General features: G+C 28.2%; 2 protein-coding genes across 2 annotated transcripts in view; one reads left to right on the top strand and one right to left on the bottom strand.

Moving 5' to 3' along the window:
• The window catches only part of LOC107439434 (calcitonin receptor), a 62,235-nt gene extending 59,099 nt beyond the window's left edge, over positions 1-3,136 (top strand). Inside the window, exon 14 of the mRNA XM_087161547.1 lies at positions 24-3,136. Coding sequence (XP_087017673.1) covers positions 24-188 — 165 coding nt within the window. The 3' untranslated portion in view covers positions 189-3,136. The remainder of the gene's footprint in view (positions 1-23) is intronic.
• A 1,124-nt stretch (positions 3,137-4,260) lies between these two features.
• On the bottom strand, positions 4,261-18,493 carry ClpP (Caseinolytic protease proteolytic subunit). Its single transcript, XM_043039959.3, has 6 exons — positions 18,205-18,493; positions 17,373-17,546; positions 15,580-15,676; positions 13,378-13,565; positions 6,975-7,080; positions 4,261-4,484 (listed from the first exon to the last, which is right to left on the bottom strand). Exons 1-6 carry the CDS (start codon positions 18,235-18,237, stop codon positions 4,360-4,362), a joined length of 723 nt encoding a protein of 240 aa, XP_042895893.1. The 5' UTR covers positions 18,238-18,493; the 3' UTR covers positions 4,261-4,359.
• Between the last annotated feature and the right edge of the window lie 220 nt (positions 18,494-18,713).

Genomic DNA, 18,713 nt, shown 5'->3' on the forward strand with positions numbered 1-18,713 from the left:
TTCTCTTTTTTTTTCTATTCTAGGTTATATATTTAATAAAGCGCTCTTACAGACAAAAGAAACTGGAGAGAGACATAGCAAATAACGCGAACAGTCGCAGAACACGTGAATCTCGGACTTCTCTGTCAACAAACATCGTATCTGTTCATCAGGAGGGACCTCTGTCAAAATCACTGAGGAAGAAATGACAAAAACTGAGAAGGTGCGAAGAGCACCTTCGACGAAAATACAAGCCTGTACTCGTCACAGCTCTTTGATCGATTTTTGCTCGGACTTCGCATATTGTGATTGAACTAAACGAGGGCAAAAACTGCATTATAAACGAGATATATGACTTGATATGTCTGATATATTTGCCAACAGAGTAATAGGATGACCTCAAATAAATACGTCGTATTAATTATTTAACACCGTCTAATTGAAATGTGATGATGCCATCCCATTGAAGACATCTTCATATGAATTAAGATTACTTCATATATATGTCTGATATATGTATTTACCAACAGAATAATAGGATGACCTCAAATAAATACGTTTTAATTATTTAAAACTCTCTAATTGAAATGTGATGACGACATCTTCATGTGAATTAAGATATATATGACTTCATATACATGACTTGATATGTCTGATATACTTACCAACAGAATAATAGGATGACCTCAAATAAATACGCATTAATTATTTAACAGCGTCTAATTGAAATGTGATGATGCCATCTCATTGAAGACATCTTCATATGAATTAAGATTACTTCATATATGTGACTTCATATATATATATATATATATATATATATATATATATATATATATATATATATATATATATATATATATATATATATGACTTGATATGTCTGATATACTTACCACAGCCCATTGACCACATCTTCATATGAATTAAGATATATATATGACTTGATATGTCTGATATACTTATTAACAGAGTAATAGGATGACCTCAAATAAATACGTATTAATTATTTAACGCCGTCTAATTGAAATGTGATGCCATCCCATTGAAGACATCTTCATATGAATTAAGATTACTTCATACGAAAGTAGCAGTAACTTTGCTCTTATACTTCGACTGATTACCATGGTGTCGTCGAAAATACGAACACTTGTCACACGTCTTTGATCTTGATTGAATCTTTTTCGGACAACGCACATTGTGATTGTTTAACTCCCTGGACTGAACAGAGGCTAAAAAAAATCAGCACAAACAAAATACATGACTTGATATGTATTCTTATACAATTATCAACAGCGAAACAGGACGACCTCAAATTGAATACGTATTAATCATTTAACATTGTCTTATTACTACGACACATAATTAAAATGTTGTTATTATACCATCCTATTGATATAGCATAATGACTTCTGTACATCATCTCATCTGTACTTTGCTCTTCTGTACATCATCTAATTATAGTGGTATCGTCGAAAAAACAAACCTGTAATCGTAACGATTCTTTTTCGAACTAAACACATTGTAATGTTTTAACTCTCTGAATCAGACAGAAGGAAAAACAACATTACAGACAAGAAGTGCCAAAATACATGACTTATTTATATATATGTTTATTTTGTTAGAATCATTAACACTATAATAGGATGACCTCAAACAAATACGTATTTATTATTTAACATGGTCTTAATACGATATTTCAGTGAATTCATCTTATTTAAAATTATAATGATGTTATACCACTGATGTTACCATAATATAGAAAGATTACTTAAACTAATAATCATCTAAATACATTAAGGTAATGTGATTTCATTAAGGCATACTAGTACATACTAATAAAGTAATCACACAATTTAAAAGTATTGCTCATCATACAAATTACAAACTGGCACATCTGCCGAGTTCACTGTGTTTTATTTTTATCAAACAACATTTAAGAATGAATTTTCAGCTAAAAATTGCAACATTTCAGTAAATTTCAAAATTCTCCCATTTTTCTTCCTTCTAGCAGGAAAAAATTACTCTTTTCTCAAATATAATAGTCTCTAATAAAAAGAGTTTGCAATCAGAATAGTCACAAATTAGTAAAAACTTACTTGAATTTTGGCCAATATGCTTATTTGGTATTTAAAATCTAATGCAAATAGAAGATTTTTGTTAATTTGTGCTCAGGTTTCAGAAAAATTCTAATGGCTTTTACATACTAATAATAAAAAATTATAAGTTTTGATTTGAACGGTGTTCCTTAAAAGCTGCCCTTTAATAAGTATTTTTATATTCAAAATCTGATCGATCAGTATAGATCTCACATATGATAGATGGTATAAAAATCAAAACCGAGTTTATCAATTATTGGTTCGTTAGATGGTTCTTTCACTTAAATATAAGTTTCTTTTTGTCTTTAAAAAAGCAAACAAACAAATAGGAGAAAAATGTTAAGACTTTTTTAATACATCACTGAATTGATAGAACACTGCAAAGAACAAAAAATAATAATTTTTTTTTTCATTTCTTAATTACAGGCTTAACTGAATTATAATTATTTGTTCCATTTTTTTTGCATCGTTGTATAAAATTTAAATAACTTAAAAGTTTTTATGTATTCGTACCTTGTATTTGCAAATTCTGCAACATGCATGATCGATTAAACAGAATTTTTTTCTGTCTTCACCTATAAATTTGGATTTATGAGAATAGCTCTGCAGATTCACAGTGTAAATTCTACTATCGAGTAAATGTGAATTTCAAATGCCTTAATTTTTGATGGAAAATCTAAAAAAGTATGTCATAGTCAGAATCTAATGAAGAAACACATGTATGGTTGTATGGTTTTTTTGTTATTTAACTGCATTCCATAACTTTTAAATTAAGTGTATGGTTTTTTTGTTTTTTAACTGCATTCCATAACTTTTAAATTAAACTATATAGGCAGCACATACGTAATTAATATAAATGTTTAATATCTTGCATGCTAAAAAACCATACAATGTTTTATGCATGCTTCGATATTGATCAATATTGCCAAATATGTAAATACCACAGAAAATTGTAAATAAGTAATGTTTTTGTATAAACGTTGACAATTTGTACAAATGTAAAATATATTTGACGCATTGTATAGTAAAATTTTATTTTCAATAAATAAAATTGATTTATATGTTTTTTTACAGTTGTTCTTTTAATATCAGTTTCAACAATGTGAATGCCTATCATCTTTCTTTCTATCTTTTTCTTTTAGCCTGTAATAGTATATCACTATTTTTATTTATTTATTTATTTTTTATAGAGTAACAAAAATCTAATGCTCTTTTATTATTTTTCCATTTAATAAAACATAAATCTTACTCCCTTGAAATGTTTTATGCTGATATTTAATACATCAATCTTTTTTACTAAAATGGTGCAACTAAAGATTTAAAAAATTGTACCTATTGTATATTTTTTATTATTATTATTTTCTATAAAGCCATAAAGTTTCACTTTGTAGCGACACATTTAAAAATAGTTATTAATAACAAAAAACAACCCATCTTTATGCATGCTAATAAATTTATTTTAAATTTTTTTTGTAATACATCAGCTAAATTCGATTAACTCCTTTGAATCTTTTCTTTCTTAATGATAGGATATTTTTTAAAATGAACGTTTTGTTATAGCGATACTTATTATACATTAAAAAATTATTATTTTGTTAGCATGATGTAATATTTATATTTCATAGTGTCATTTACATAGGGAAGAGTTTAGTGTTTTTTATTAAACAGATGTTAAAAAAAAATTTAAAACTCACTTCCAAATTCACCACTAAATAGCACAGATTACATAAAAAAAGTTTATTGAAAACTCACTTGAAAATTGACTGCTAAAGAGCACAGAATACATGAATTTTTTTTTATGAAAAACTTGCTTCGAAATTAACCGCTAAAGAGAACAAAATACATTTTTAAAAAATTATTAAAAAGGCACTACTGTGGTTGTCTAGAAAGAAGATTGTTTTAAGTGTTAATAACATTAAAAAAAAGAGTTCTATAATGCATCTAAAAATGAACGAGTCATTCTATTAGAAATAACAGAAAAATTGGAAATCCCATTTAAATGTTAAGATAGTGCCTGAAATATATATTTAATACTAAAAAAAGGCTTATTCTATGATGGTTTAAATTAAAAATTTAAACAATGGTCAAAGGCATAGCATGAAATTTTTAAAAAAGCATGTGTTATCTCCTTAAACTGTAAATCTTCTAATATCACAATTCTTCATACAATGAAACAAAAACATAAATAAATATTATTTTATTTAGCCTAGCCCTCTACTAATTAAACACAAACATATGTACAAAATGATGAAATTTTAATACATAATAAATGATGATTACATTAGCTAAATGGAGAACCCTTTTTATCGTCCTCCATAACAGGAGGCTTAGATAATACAGCATCAATAAGTCCAAATTCTTTAGCTTCTTCAGGATTCATGAAACTATCTCTCTCCATGCTTTTTTCTGTAATAAAAATAGCAGAAATAATATGACTTTAAGGACATTATAAGCGAAAGTAAAATATGTTATTTTTACTAGGTTGATTTTTCTTTGGTTATTGAGGTTGATTCTTTTGTTTATCTCAAAGCTCCTGTTAATAAACAGAAGAGAAGAAGCAATGATATTTCTCAAAGTATCACAAAAGCTAAATCATGCTATACAGTTTTTAGAAAGTCTCAAAGATGTAAATTGATGCAAAACATGACAAAGGAGCATAAAGAAAGATCTTAACCCTTCGAAGCAGATGGGACACCGGTATCCGTTTTTCATATTTTTTTACACTCTAATTACAAGTAAAAATATTTTTTAGTATATTTTTATCATAAAAAAATCTAATAATTACTAAAAAATTCTGTTAGATTATTGGAATAATATTTGTATTAAAATATAAAATCCAAAAAAAGTAGTTTGAATTTTTTTTTTCATTCAGATTAAAATATTTCTCAATAATTGAGTTTACAAATTAGCTAAATTTCAATGATGAATAACAGTTTTTCTTAGATCAACATAACTGCAAATTTGAAAAATCGTTGTTTGAAAGCGAGTTATGTTTGGAAGATTTTACTTTTAACATGGAAAAAGACACCAGAAGCATTTGATGTAGTATTTCATTACTATAATTATTAAAGTGCTAAATATAAAATTTTTCACTTATTTTAACCAAGGTGCGTAACCAAATCTTTCAACAAAAAATAAGCAACTTTTAAGTACTTTTTAAACACTCATAATATATTTTTAAGCACTATATATATTAACAAAATACACAATAACTTTCTAAGACTTTACATGATCATGATAAAATGACTAGTATCTGACAAAGAATTCTTTGCTTAATTATATTAACCACCATAAAAAGATCAAGAGACTTTTCGGTTTGATTTTAGAGGGTGGAAAATGAAGCCTGAAATTGAGAATATCTTGCAAAATGCAGCAGAGTTGCTCATGAGAGTGCTAGAATTTCACCAAACTCAGCTCAGTAGACGCACATGCGGACTCGCAAGTATTTCATCAAATATGGAAAATTATTAGCGTCTTTATACGCTGTGGATCAACGGTAGGCCGAAAAGGATTGTGGTTGAATGAATTATGAAAACGTTGAATAGAACAATGTGAAAAACACGCTTTTGCATGCTGGTGAAAATCGACAAGGTAAAGAAAAAAAATCTCGTTTTCGAAAAGGGAAAATAAAGTATTTTTTAAAAAGACCCAATGAAAAAAGCATCTTTAAGGGCTTTTAAAAAACGAAAAGCGAAAGCAAGCACCTTAAAGCACGTTTTAAAAACGCTACGCACCATGTTAACTTAAATTAAAACAAAATAATGAAATGAAGATAATGTTTAATAAAAATTCCGCATCAACAGAACCATAATAGACAGAATGGGACAAAGTAAGTTTCCTGACGAAAAATAAAAGTGACTAGTGAAAAATAAAACAATGGAACAAGGATTATGTAACAAGGAAATTTTCTTCTAATAATTTCTTTGCATTTTAATATTTTGAAGTATTTTCACAGCAATTAAAACTTCATGATTTACTCTAGGTTTGCCTAAACTTACTTTTTCTTTCTTTTAAAATTTAAATTAGTTATGAAGGAGAGAAAGTTTACAAAGGAAATTTTCTTCCGCGATATGGCGTCCTCTTAACTTCTCTAGCACCTGAGTTCATATTAGTAAAGCAAATTTAACTTCAATTCTGTTTACTCTGACAATACTGCATTCACTTTTCATTAAAGAAATTTGAGTTTAATTGCATGAATAGTTTCTTTATATCATCTACCTATAATTTTATCCTTGGGAGGAAAATTCAAGGCATCAAAAACATGCAGAGGTGCTAAAACATCTGATGAGATGGATTTCAGTTTTTTTTAAGACGTATATCTTTGCACACATTTTATTTAAATCCTAATTAAAGAGCCGTGATGGCTCAGGGGATAAAGCGTTCGCCTTAGAATTAGGCAAACCAGGTTCGAATCCCAGTCGATACGAATTCCGCATCCAGCTTGCACTGACCACAATGTTCTTGTGATCTTCTTCTCCATGTAACGCAAATGCGGGTTAGCTCCATCAGAAAGTCCTCCGTGAAGACAAATTTCTCCCAATACTTGATCCAGGAATTTCCTTGTCTTCTGGATTGGGTTCAAAATTACAAGGCTACAGAGTTGAACATTAGTAGTCGTAAACCCATAAAATTGGGTTGGCTGCTCAACGACGATTATAAAAAATCCTAATTAATGACTAAAATTCTTGCTTACCAATTTTAATATTTGTTTACAGCAAACTGTGGGGTAGTATGGTAGTTTGATGCACAATATTTTTCAAGTATAAACTTACTTGCCAACCCTAAATATAAGCTTGCTAATAGCAAGAGAGTGGAAATTTCATGTCCTGATTTAAAATATTATAAGTTTTTTCATCAAACTTTTCCTGGGAAGAGAAAATTTCAATTAATACTTACCAATAACTTCTAATGGCTGTTTTGTATGGTCGGCGTACAATTGATTGAGTCGTTTCTTCAATAATACAATTTCTTTTGCCTGTATCTGAATGTCAGTTGCTTGACCCTATAAAGAGTAATTGGCTATTTAAAAAAAAAAAAGCAATTTTCAAAACATTTCAATTTTTGTGTTTTAATTATGAAAATTAAATATTTAATAAAAATAGGGAGAAATCTTGAGTTTTATAATATATTTGATAAGGATCTATCATATTATAAACGAGAGCAAAACTAAATATTTGCCCTGTACTAAAACAAGCTTCAATAACACTCATTGAAAAATATAAATGTGAGGTTGTTGACAATATCGTTTACTTGGTTTCTGTAATCAACAACAGGAACAATATTACAATGGAAATACAAAGAAGAATTACTATAGCCAATAAATGTTTTAATGGAATTCGAAAATACATAAAATCTAATGTAATTCATAGAAAAACAAAGTTTTATCATATAAATCTCTTTTAAGATCAATTTTAACATATGCTTGTGAAACCTGGACCATATCTTGTACAGATGAGGCTATGTTAGGTACCTTTGTGAGAAAGGTCTTAAGAAGTATTTTTGGAGGAATTCAAAAAAATAGTGTGTGGCTTAGAAGATCAAATCTAGTGTTTTATCACTTATATGTTATCAATTTTTTATGGATAATGGTAGTTCTGGAAGAAGTTTCTCCAGTTATTCCCTAGCTTTCCAGTGAATAGCATTAAAAAAAAGCACATTTTTGAGAATAAAAAGCTTAGAGAGAAACTAAAACTAGAAAGTTAAAAAAAACTAAAAGTTAAAGCAAAAAATAAAACAACTAAAACCAATGCAAAGTATTAATTTAAAAAAAAAATTTGCTTCTAATAGCAGAAAGATAGACCATATGAAGAACAAATTAAAAAAGAATGAAGTAAAATACGTTAAAAACTTATTTTAATGATAATTACCAAACCGACACAAAAAAATGACAAATAAATAACTCAATTTATGTTATTCATTTAATTGAAGTTAAGCAGAATTATAATAAACTAAATAAAAACCAAATAATAATAAACTGAAGATTTTTTTTTTAAATCACCAAACTAACTAATATAAAACCATACCGAATTATAAAGAAAAAAAGAAAATGATAAAATACACGGAAAACTTATTCATCAAATTAAATAAAAATTATTAAAAATTACCGAACAAAAATGATGGTTAAAAGAAGTTCTAACACAAATATTAAAACCCTGGACTAGGCAAGATAAAATGAGAACAACTAAATTAAAAAAAAAAAGTCTTTATCTTAAACCTCATGAATAAGAAGAACTAATTTATTAATAGGAAATTCATTGCAAACAAAGAAGAAAGAAAACTCACAATGTAGTGAAATCAGAAGTGCATCACTTGTAAAAACAAAAAGCTGTAATCTGATTCATAAAATGCATTGCCTTTGAAGTTTATGCCCATAAATAAAATTTTTAAAAAAATTATATTCTATCCTCATCTTAAACTGTGTAACATGTACTTTTAATTATATGGGAGACAGGGTATCTGCTACATTTTAGATTTTCAAATGCATGACTTTTCATGACTTTCCACGACTAATTCCAAGAATTTTTCACGACTTATCGAAGTTGCTATTGCCTCCAACAAAAACGCAACAATAAATTAAAAAATGCATTATAATAACATTATTTGAAATAGGTATAACCAAAACTATTATACTCTTCATATTTATAGATTTTAAACTTAAAAAACAGAGTAAGGAAAGAAATACTCCTGATTTTTCCGTTCATTTCGGAATTAAAAAAAATCGGCAATAACTGGCTTGCTTCAACTAGAATTTTAAATTGATAAAATTAAAAAAATAATAATAATAAAAATTCTTAAATCACAGAAGAGAGTTTAAAGGATAATTCGCTCTAGAAATTAAATTTTTTCTTTCATTTTTTGAAAGAACAACATAATTTTCAAAGAACATGATAAAATCATTTTATATTCAAATAAAATATGACTGGGTGGTGATTTTGTTAGAAATTCAGATATTTGGAACAGGATGAAATTGGGTGACTTTCCATGGTTTTCATTGGGTCCTAAATCCATGACTTTCCATGATTTTTTTTAAAAAATAGTAAAAATCATGACATTTTATGACAAATTTTGCTCAATACCGAAATTCATGACTTTCCATGATTTTTCATGACTTTCCAGGTGCAGGATACCCTGGGGAGAGTAGGTAGGAAGTACAGCTTTGTCCTATGCAGCTATTTTTTTTTTTTTTGTTATCCAATCCAGCCTACCCTTCCACCACATTTGACTAGATAGTCCAGAACTTACTACAGTGAACTCTCAGTACCACAATATCCGAAACAACAATAACTCCTCTATTACGATAATGTTTCTTGGTCCAGACAAACTTTCATATGAATTAATGTTATCCTCCTCTCAATATTATGATATAATAGTCGTTTTACACCTGTAAAACGACTTTTTTCCCAAATTTCAACCTTATTTTCTCCATTTATTATTGGTTTTCAAATAATGTAAAAAAAATCGTATTTTATCATCTTTTGCGATTTTTCCATTTTTTTTTCTGACAAGACTCACTGCTGACCACCCCAAGAGCTTCCATTCTTAGAATTGCCTCCCTTATCTCTTAAGAAGTCATAGATGTAACATTTCTATCTGATTTCATTTCCTTCATGTTAAAAACTGATCATGAGTCACAAATGATCACAAGCATCACATCAACACCTGAAAGATAATTTTTTCTGTAGAGGGTGGATGGAGCACCATTCACAAACGAAAATCATTTTTGTACTCAAAACTCAATGCATACTTTGTTGGTTGACTTAACAGTCAGAAAAATGAAAAAACAAACAAAAATATCGGATTATTTTCAATAAAAACGGTTTTCAGGCATGCTTGAGTTCTTATTTTAATTGTTTTTAATATTTAACCATAATTAACACTCTGCAAATTAATTTTTTATATAATACCGTCAAACAATAGTGAACATGGTTTATAATGAACTCCCGAAAATAGTGAGCGAAATGTTCGTTCTCGTGCCTTGATATACACATATAACCAAGGATATAGTGAAGGGATATGGATATAGTGAACCAAACGAAAAGAGGAAATTGGTTATTGTGAACTTTTTTCTGTCTTGGACTGATTTTTTTTTCTTCATTTTTTACAATTTTGAAATTTCTACATAAAATACATCCCATGCCTTGATATACACATATAACCAAGGATATAGTGAAGGGATATGGATATAGTGAACCAAACGAAAAGAGGAAATTGGTTATTGTGAACTTTTTTCTGTCTTGGACTGATTTTTTTTTCTTCATTTTTTACAATTTTGAAATTTCTACATAAAATACATCCCATGCCTTGATATACACATATAACCAAGAATATAGTGAAAGGATATGGATATAGTGAACCAAACGAAAAGAGGAAATTGGTTATTGTGAACTTTTTTCTGTCTTCGACTGATTTTTTTTTTCTTCATTTTTTACAATTTCGAAATTTCTACATAAAATACATCCCGTGCCTTGATATACACATATAACCAAGAATATAGTGAACCAAACGAAAAGAGGAAATAGGTTATTGTGAACTTTTTTCTGTCTTCGACTGATTTTTTTTTTTTCATTTTTTACAATTTCGAAATTTCTACATAAAATACATCCCGTGCCTTGATATACACATATAACCAAGAATATAGTGAAAGGATATGAATATGGATATAGTGAACCAAGGGAAAAGAGGAAATTGGTTATTGTGAACTTTTTTCTGTCTTGGACTGATTTTTTTTTCTTCATTTTTTACAATTTTGAAATTTCTACATAAAATACATCCCATGCCTTGATATACACATATAACCAAGGATATAGTGAAGGGATATGGATATAGTGAACCAAACGAAAAGAGGAAATTGGTTATTGTGAACTTTTTTCTGTCTTGGACTGATTTTTTTTTCTTCATTTTTTACAATTTTGAAATTTCTACATAAAATACATCCCATGCCTTGATATACACATATAACCAAGAATATAGTGAAAGGATATGGATATAGTGAACCAAACGAAAAGAGGAAATTGGTTATTGTGAACTTTTTTCTGTCTTCGACTGATTTTTTTTTTTCTTCATTTTTTACAATTTCGAAATTTCTACATAAAATACATCCCGTGCCTTGATATACACATATAACCAAGAATATAGTGAAAGGATATGGATATAGTGAACCAAACGAAAAGAGGAAATAGGTTATTGTGAACTTTTTTCTGTCTTCGACTGATTTTTTTTTTTTCATTTTTTACAATTTCGAAATTTCTACATAAAATACATCCCGTGCCTTGATATACACATATAACCAAGAATATAGTGAAAGGATATGAATATGGATATAGTGAACCAAGGGAAAAGAGGAAATTGGTTATTGTGAACTTTTTTCTGTCTTTGACTGATTTTTTTTCCTTCATTTTTTACAATTTTGAAATTTCTACATAAAATACATCCCGTGCCTTGATATACACATATAACCAAGAATATAGTGAAGGGATATGAATATGGATATAGTGAACCAAGGGAAGAGAGGAAATTGGTCATTGTGAACTTTTTTCTGTCTTCGACTGATTTTTTTTTCATTTTTTGCTATTTTTAAATTTCTACATAAAATACATATACAGTAGAGAACCAATTATCCGGGATGCTTGGGACCATCGCTATCCCGGATATCTGAATTTCCCGGTTTTCTGGATCGACCAAAAAGTGTCGTTAATCGATGTTTTATCGAACCCGAAGTACAAGGAAAAAGTGTAATGCATAAAGTAAGAGAAAAAAGAAAGGTACTACTAACTTTAAAAAGAAAAAAAAAATGGTAGAAGTATAACATTTAAAAGAATAAAAAAAATTGCAAGTTTAGACAAGAAAATCAAGTTTAAAAAATACAAAATTCTCATATTTATTTTTTAAAAATAATTACAATTCCTAAATTAAATAATATAAACAAAACCAATGATTAAATAACGCAATATATTTCATACCTAATTATACGGGGCGAAACGATAAAATAAAAGGAAAACTTATTAATCTAAATAAAAACACTTGAAAATTATCGAACCGAAACGATAGTTAAAAAAGGCACTAGAATAAATATTAAAACCCAGAACAAGGCAAGATCAACGGAATTCAAAAAAAAAAAAAAAAAAAAACCTAATGATAAAATTTATGAATAAAAAGAATTAATTTATTGAGTGTGAAATTTATCGCGAAAAGAAAAAAAATCAAACGTAGTAGAATCAGAAAAACACAACTGTAATCTGCTTCATAAAATAATCCTATGTTTAAATTAATAAACAATTCTCTTTTTATTTTATTTTTTTTTTGTTGATAAAAACAAGATTTTTAATTACAGCAGATGTGATTCCACACCAAGAAAAACTTGCAATTGATACCGCACTTCCAAAGAATGAGAATTTATTCAAAAGAAAATTATTTTTATTAGTCGATGTCAAATAAATATATTTTTCTCTTTTCTTTTTCTGTTCACTGATATGCTTGCAATGCATTTTTCCCACCCCCCTCGTAAATCAGGCAGAAAACGAAATCAGCATGCCACACCCTTGAGTTTGATTGACGGCCTAAAGAAAAAAATAAAACATTCCTCCCTTCCCTGCCTTCAAGGTCATGGAGGAAATGACGTTTCTCTGGGAAAACGGGGGGGAAAATTTCCCCTTCCTTACATTTTTCCTCTACTCAACTTCAAGGATGAGTCCAATTTCCGCTTTTTTCGTTCTAGATTAAAATGGCGGGAAAATCGAGCAAAATTTTTCCCGGTTTTCTGGTTTCTCGGTTATCTGGATACCGGATAAATGGTTCTTTACTGTACCGATTTTTAAAACCATCTACGTAAAATGTAGCCATAAGCATTTTTTGCATATTCTATATCAGTTTCCCATCCCTAAATTTTTGTACGCAAGGTAATAAAAAATAAAAGTTAACACATATTTTGTTACAACATATTGTTTCATCATTTTTGTATTTCTTTGCATTGGTCATTCATTTTAATAATGTGTAATAAAAGAGAGAAATTCGGAGAAATTAGTTAAAACTGTTTGAAGTAAGGATATAGTGAACTCCTGGTTATAGGGAACTGAAATTTCGGTCCCTTGACGGTTCACTATATATAATTCGACTGTATATACATTTATAGTTAATACATATATAACATTAAAATTTTTTAAAAAAGTATATAAGCCCTCGATATAACGACAATACAACGATATAACAACAATCTTAATTCCTCTACAACAATATATTTACTTGGTCCCAAAAATATCGTCGTAGCCAGGTTATACTGTATATTTAAAATGTGCATGCTTACAGCTGCTTGACCAGAAGGCTGGTGAATCATAATTCTTGAGTTTGGTAAGGAATGCCTCATTCCAGGCTCTCCAGCACAAAGCAAAAGGCTGGCCATGCTACATGCTTGACCAACACACCAAGTTGAAATAGGAGGCAAAATGTACTGCATTGTATCATAAATTCCCATGCCAGCAGAGACTATCCCACCTAAAAATGTGAATGAAAAATTTCAGTAAAAATCCGAAATGAAATCAACATTTATACTAAACTCATAAAATAAAATGTTTTGCAATTCATAAGACAAATATCAGGAACTGAAAAAATATATAATCAAGGGAACCCACAAAGAAGATCAAGACAGAGCAGTTGCAACCTCCATACCAGAAATCCAATAAATAAAAAATTCCATTTTGTTTTTGTATGTTATCATTTTTTATTTTAAATAGTTAAAAATGATACATATAATATTGATTATAATATGATTCATAAACAAAACTTAAAGGTTATATTTTCATTTACTACTGCAATTACTTATAAAACAACTGTACTTAATTGGCTAATTTGAAAATACGTGAAGAAAAAAAAAATTTAACAGAAAATTAAAATTTCAAGAATTCACATTTTTATGCATTCATAACATATTTAAATTAAAGAATATAAATAAAGCATGATTTTCGTTAGTTTTTGTTTTAAAAATTAAATAACATTAAAAAATTTAAATTTTTGTAAAATTTAGTTGGTTTAAGTGTTAATTAAATTTATCATAAATTAGGGAAAATTTTTAAAAAGAGTTTTAATTAAATTATCAAAATTGCTAAAATGTCTAATGTGCACATGTAAAGATATTAATTATGAATAAAATATATAAATAATAATATATAAATAAAAATATATAAATATATATTTATAAGGTTTTTTTAAAGATTACAATGAATATTTTCCCTGATTACACTCTTGAGAAAATTTCTATAGGTGCCCTTGCGCATAATACATATTTCTTGTCCTAGAATTCAAAGCTAAAACTTAATCAGAAACCTGCTAAGCCAAAATTTCTAATTTAATGTAAAGAAATAATTTCCTTAAAATTACCAGTTACATTTCTTTTTCTGCAAATTAAACAAAAGAGTTTACTTATTAAGAAAGCTAGCAAGAAAAATATAGCAAGATTTAATTTCTTCATTCTGCGGTCCTCGCCACTCTCACCGCCAGCTTGGCGATTTAAGATCTTCAGATAAAAGCAACCCAGTTATCCTAGTGATATATATTCTGTCCTTCAGAGGAAGAACAGCCACTTACATTTTAAACTTCTTCACTAGCTAGCTTGGTCGCAGGACGACCCATAATGTTTAATTTAGTTTATGTTATATTAATGTTTGTGTTTATGAAATAAATATGTTTTAAGAGAAACTCGCATTTCGTACTCACTTCAATTCATTTAATTTCTATGTTAATCAATGTCTTATTTTTTGCTCCTGATAACATCTAGCAAAGCACTTCACATTTCCGATCAATAAAATACTATTTTTAAATAAAAATAAAAAAATTTACAAGATATTACACAATAGTTATGAATGCTTCAATATTTACTCTAAGTAAATCCTTATATTTCAATATTGAAAGAAAATATTTTAATATTAATAAAAGATATATTAAAAATTTTATGGCTTTACAATAAATGTTGGTTTTAAAAGCAAAGTTAAACATATTTTAAGTATTGTATCCTAGAGTAACTTAAAAAATTACCAGGACTGTTGATATACATATGAATCGGCTTTTTGCTGCTTTCAGATTGAAGAAACAAACATATATTAAGTATAACATATATATATTAAACATAATATATATATATATATATATATATATATATATATATATATATATATATATATATATATATATATATATATATATATATATATATATATATATATATATTAAACATATATATGTATATTAAACATAAACATATATACATATTAAACATATTTTAAGTATTGTATCCTAGAGTAACTTAAAAAATTATCAGGATTGTTGATATACATATGAATCGGCTTTTTGCTGCTTTCAGATAGAAGAAAGAAACATATATTAAGTATAACATATATATATATATTAAACATAATATATATATATTAAACATATATATGTATATTAAACATAAACATATATATATATTAAACATATTTTAAGTATTGTATCCTAGAGTAACTTAAAAAATTACCAGGACTGTTGATATACATATGAATCGGCTTTTTGCTGCTCTCAGATTGAAGAAACAAAAGTTGAGCAACTACTAAACTAGACATCTCATCTGTGACCTTTAAATAAGGAAATAAATATGCAAACATACACTTAAAGAGTAACTATCAATAACTTAAATATAAATGTTTAATATAAAATAAAATGAGATTATTTAATTAAAATATTAACAAAAAAAGATAAATTTCTAAATATTAGAGATACATTTTTAGGGTCAACACTTGATGACACTTAAAGAAAGTGGTTAAAATACTGCCCTGCTAAAATATTTTTGTAGATAGCATGAAATATATATTTTAATTTACAACCGTCGTAGAACTGTCAACCCAATTTTGGGCTTATGACAACTAATGTTCAATTTCATAGCATTGTAATTTTACCCCATTCCAGAAAACAAAGGAGAACTCTTAGAACAAGTATTGGAAGAAATTTGCCTTAGTGCAGGACTTTTTGATGTAACTTACCAACTACATGGAGAAGTACAACAGCATTACATGAAGAAGAAAACCATGAAAACATGCCACAGCAAGGGGACTCTAACCCATGATCCGTCTACCACTGAGGATATTTTACGTCAGCACTGTGGTTGGTGCAAGGAGGGTACGGAATTCGTAACGACCAGCCGCGACTGGGATTTGAATCCGGAAATTAAATAGCGAATGCTCTATCCCCTGGGCCACCACAGCTCCATGAAATCTATAGGTGGTAAGCTAGTTATAAATATCAATTTGCAATGCACCTACAAGGCTCCCTGTTAAATAATGTTGGCAGCTTGAAAAAAAAGCATAGCACAATTTTCAATAAGCATACCACAGGGACAGCAGAACTGTGAGGTAAAGTATGATAAATGAAGGGACACAAAAATTTTAAACTAAGAGGGGGCTTTTAAAATTGCAATTTTTCACTCAATATTTGAGTGGTTAAATTTACAATTTAAAGAAAAATAGATAATTTGCTTGCGTCTGAATTCTAAAAAGAAAGTTTCAAGAGAGCTTTAACAATATCTGTGGTCAAAATTATTACTAGATCATCCCTTACTCATTCTCCGCAGAGGAAATATACGCCTCTTTTGCTAACCGAAGGGGAAAATTTTGATTTCAAATGTCGTTGAGAACAGAATAAAAATGGTAGCGAAACAGAACAAAAAGAAAATACTGTTAAATGAAAAATAACTAATTTACAGGTACACAATTTCTGTTATAAATTTTATTTTAATTTCAAAACAATTTGAAACATTAAGTTAAAATTGCAAGCTTGAATTCTTGATAGCCATCTTCTGAAGTTAAGATCATACGGACACTGTTCATATATATATATAAGGCCAGACTTACTCACACAAGGAGGAAAAGAGCCCACCCCTACTCATGAAATACTTCTGTGGTCACTGGCATATCACGTATTTTTTTTAATTCACATATTTTTTTTAATTTTCAACTAAATAATTCTACATTAAAAAGTTGAACAGGCGAAAATTTCTAAATTTCAATTGTGTAGTTACACAGACACTTCATAGCCTTGTTAAGAAGTAGTTAAAATACTAAAAAGTTAAGCACTATTAGCAGATATTTAAACAATATGTATACCTTTCACATAGGCAAGTATAGTTGCTAATTAACGTAACTGTTATGAAGAAAAAAAGTGTCTTAAATGTGAGAGTAAAAAACTTTACATCAGAATTAATGTTTGAAAAATACTTAAACCTAATATTTTTCTTTACCTAAAATGTTTAAAAAAATTATTCAAAATCATACTTACTGGACCCATTAAACAAATAATTCTTTCTTTTAGAAGCCTAGAATAAATATCATATGCTCTTTCTCCTCTTCCTGTTTGTTCTATTACCATGGGAATCAATGGTAAAAAATTTTGAGAACTTCTGTGGAAGCATCTTGGAACATTTTCAATAACTGGAGCAGGTATTCTTGAAAACTTAAAATTAATATCATAATCAACAAATTATAGATACAACAAAAAGTTAAAACGAGAGAGGATTTCTGTATCGTGATCTGTGACAGAATAATCACAAAGTCTTGGCAATTTCCGGGTGTTGGAACATCACAGAAAGGGATCAACTTGCAATTGGTTACAACTCATAGTCACCTCTGGGCAAACCTTTACATGATAGTTTTTTAAAACATTTCCCGCTTAAAATCAATTTGTTATCTTGACGATTGTAGTTGGTGCGGCAGATCACGATACCAAAATATCTAACTAAACAAACAACAACTAAAAAACTAAACTAAATAAACAATAAAAGTTTCGTACATTGATACAAAACTAAAACTAAGCAAACAACAAAAACATTGTAAACACATATAGTAAACAAAAGTTTAAAACAAATTTTATAAAATAATTCAAATTAGATTGTTTAACAAATACATTTTACACAAAGTTAACATTTATTATTTGTTCTGAAAATCAAATCAAAGGACTACATTCTTAGAGCATTAGAAGTCAACACTTTAAAAAAATTACACTTTTCTAGCTCATTCAAACTCTTATATAAACTCTTAAGATATTTTCAAATATCAACAAACATTGAATGATAAAATAACAAAGAAGAAGAAATATTTTAAACAAACATTACTTTTTTTGCAATCGTTTTAAGAGATGCGAGCATGTTTAATTATAGCACTTGCTTTATAGGAAAATTAGAAACGTTTTCTAAGCGGCAGGTCCAGGTCATAGGTTAAAAAAGCCAGACGAAAAAACGAGAAAAGCTAAATAATTTGCATTAAATGAAGTGATTGATAAAATCATTGATTGATTGTTTGAAAACACTTTAAACTGTCTATTTCTGTAACATTTTAGATTCAATTAGGGTTAGGCTCAGCTTTATCTACATGCGTAATTGACTCATGCATAAGGTTAAGAGTAATTTTCACTGGAGAAAAAATCGCCTGCAAAAGAGATCCTAAGTGGTAAATATTTTCCACCAATCTAATTTTCATTCGCGTGCGATTTTTTGCGTGTGTAAAAACCTCAGGTAAAATGAATAGTCCCTTAGGATATTATAAATCGGATATAATCGGTTTGTTTGTTTGTTTTGTTTGTTTTATTCATTTACGTCGCACTAGAGCTGCGCTATTACGTATG

Source organism: Parasteatoda tepidariorum, chromosome 4 (genome assembly GCF_982258835.1).
Source record: "Parasteatoda tepidariorum strain Cologne lab strain chromosome 4, Ptep-v5.0, whole genome shotgun sequence".
Lineage (NCBI taxonomy): Eukaryota > Metazoa > Arthropoda > Arachnida > Araneae > Theridiidae > Parasteatoda > Parasteatoda tepidariorum.

Coding starts and splice junctions, on each gene's coding strand:
- ClpP (XM_043039959.3), bottom strand. CDS start 18,237: ATGCTCGCATCTCTTAAAACGATTGCAAAAAAA. Junction 17,547..18,204: donor TTAAAACGATTGCAAAAAAA/GTAATGTTTGTT, acceptor ATTAATTTTAAG/TTTTCAAGAATACCTGCTCC. Junction 15,677..17,372: donor TTATTTGTTTAATGGGTCCA/GTAAGTATGATT, acceptor CCTTATTTAAAG/GTCACAGATGAGATGTCTAG.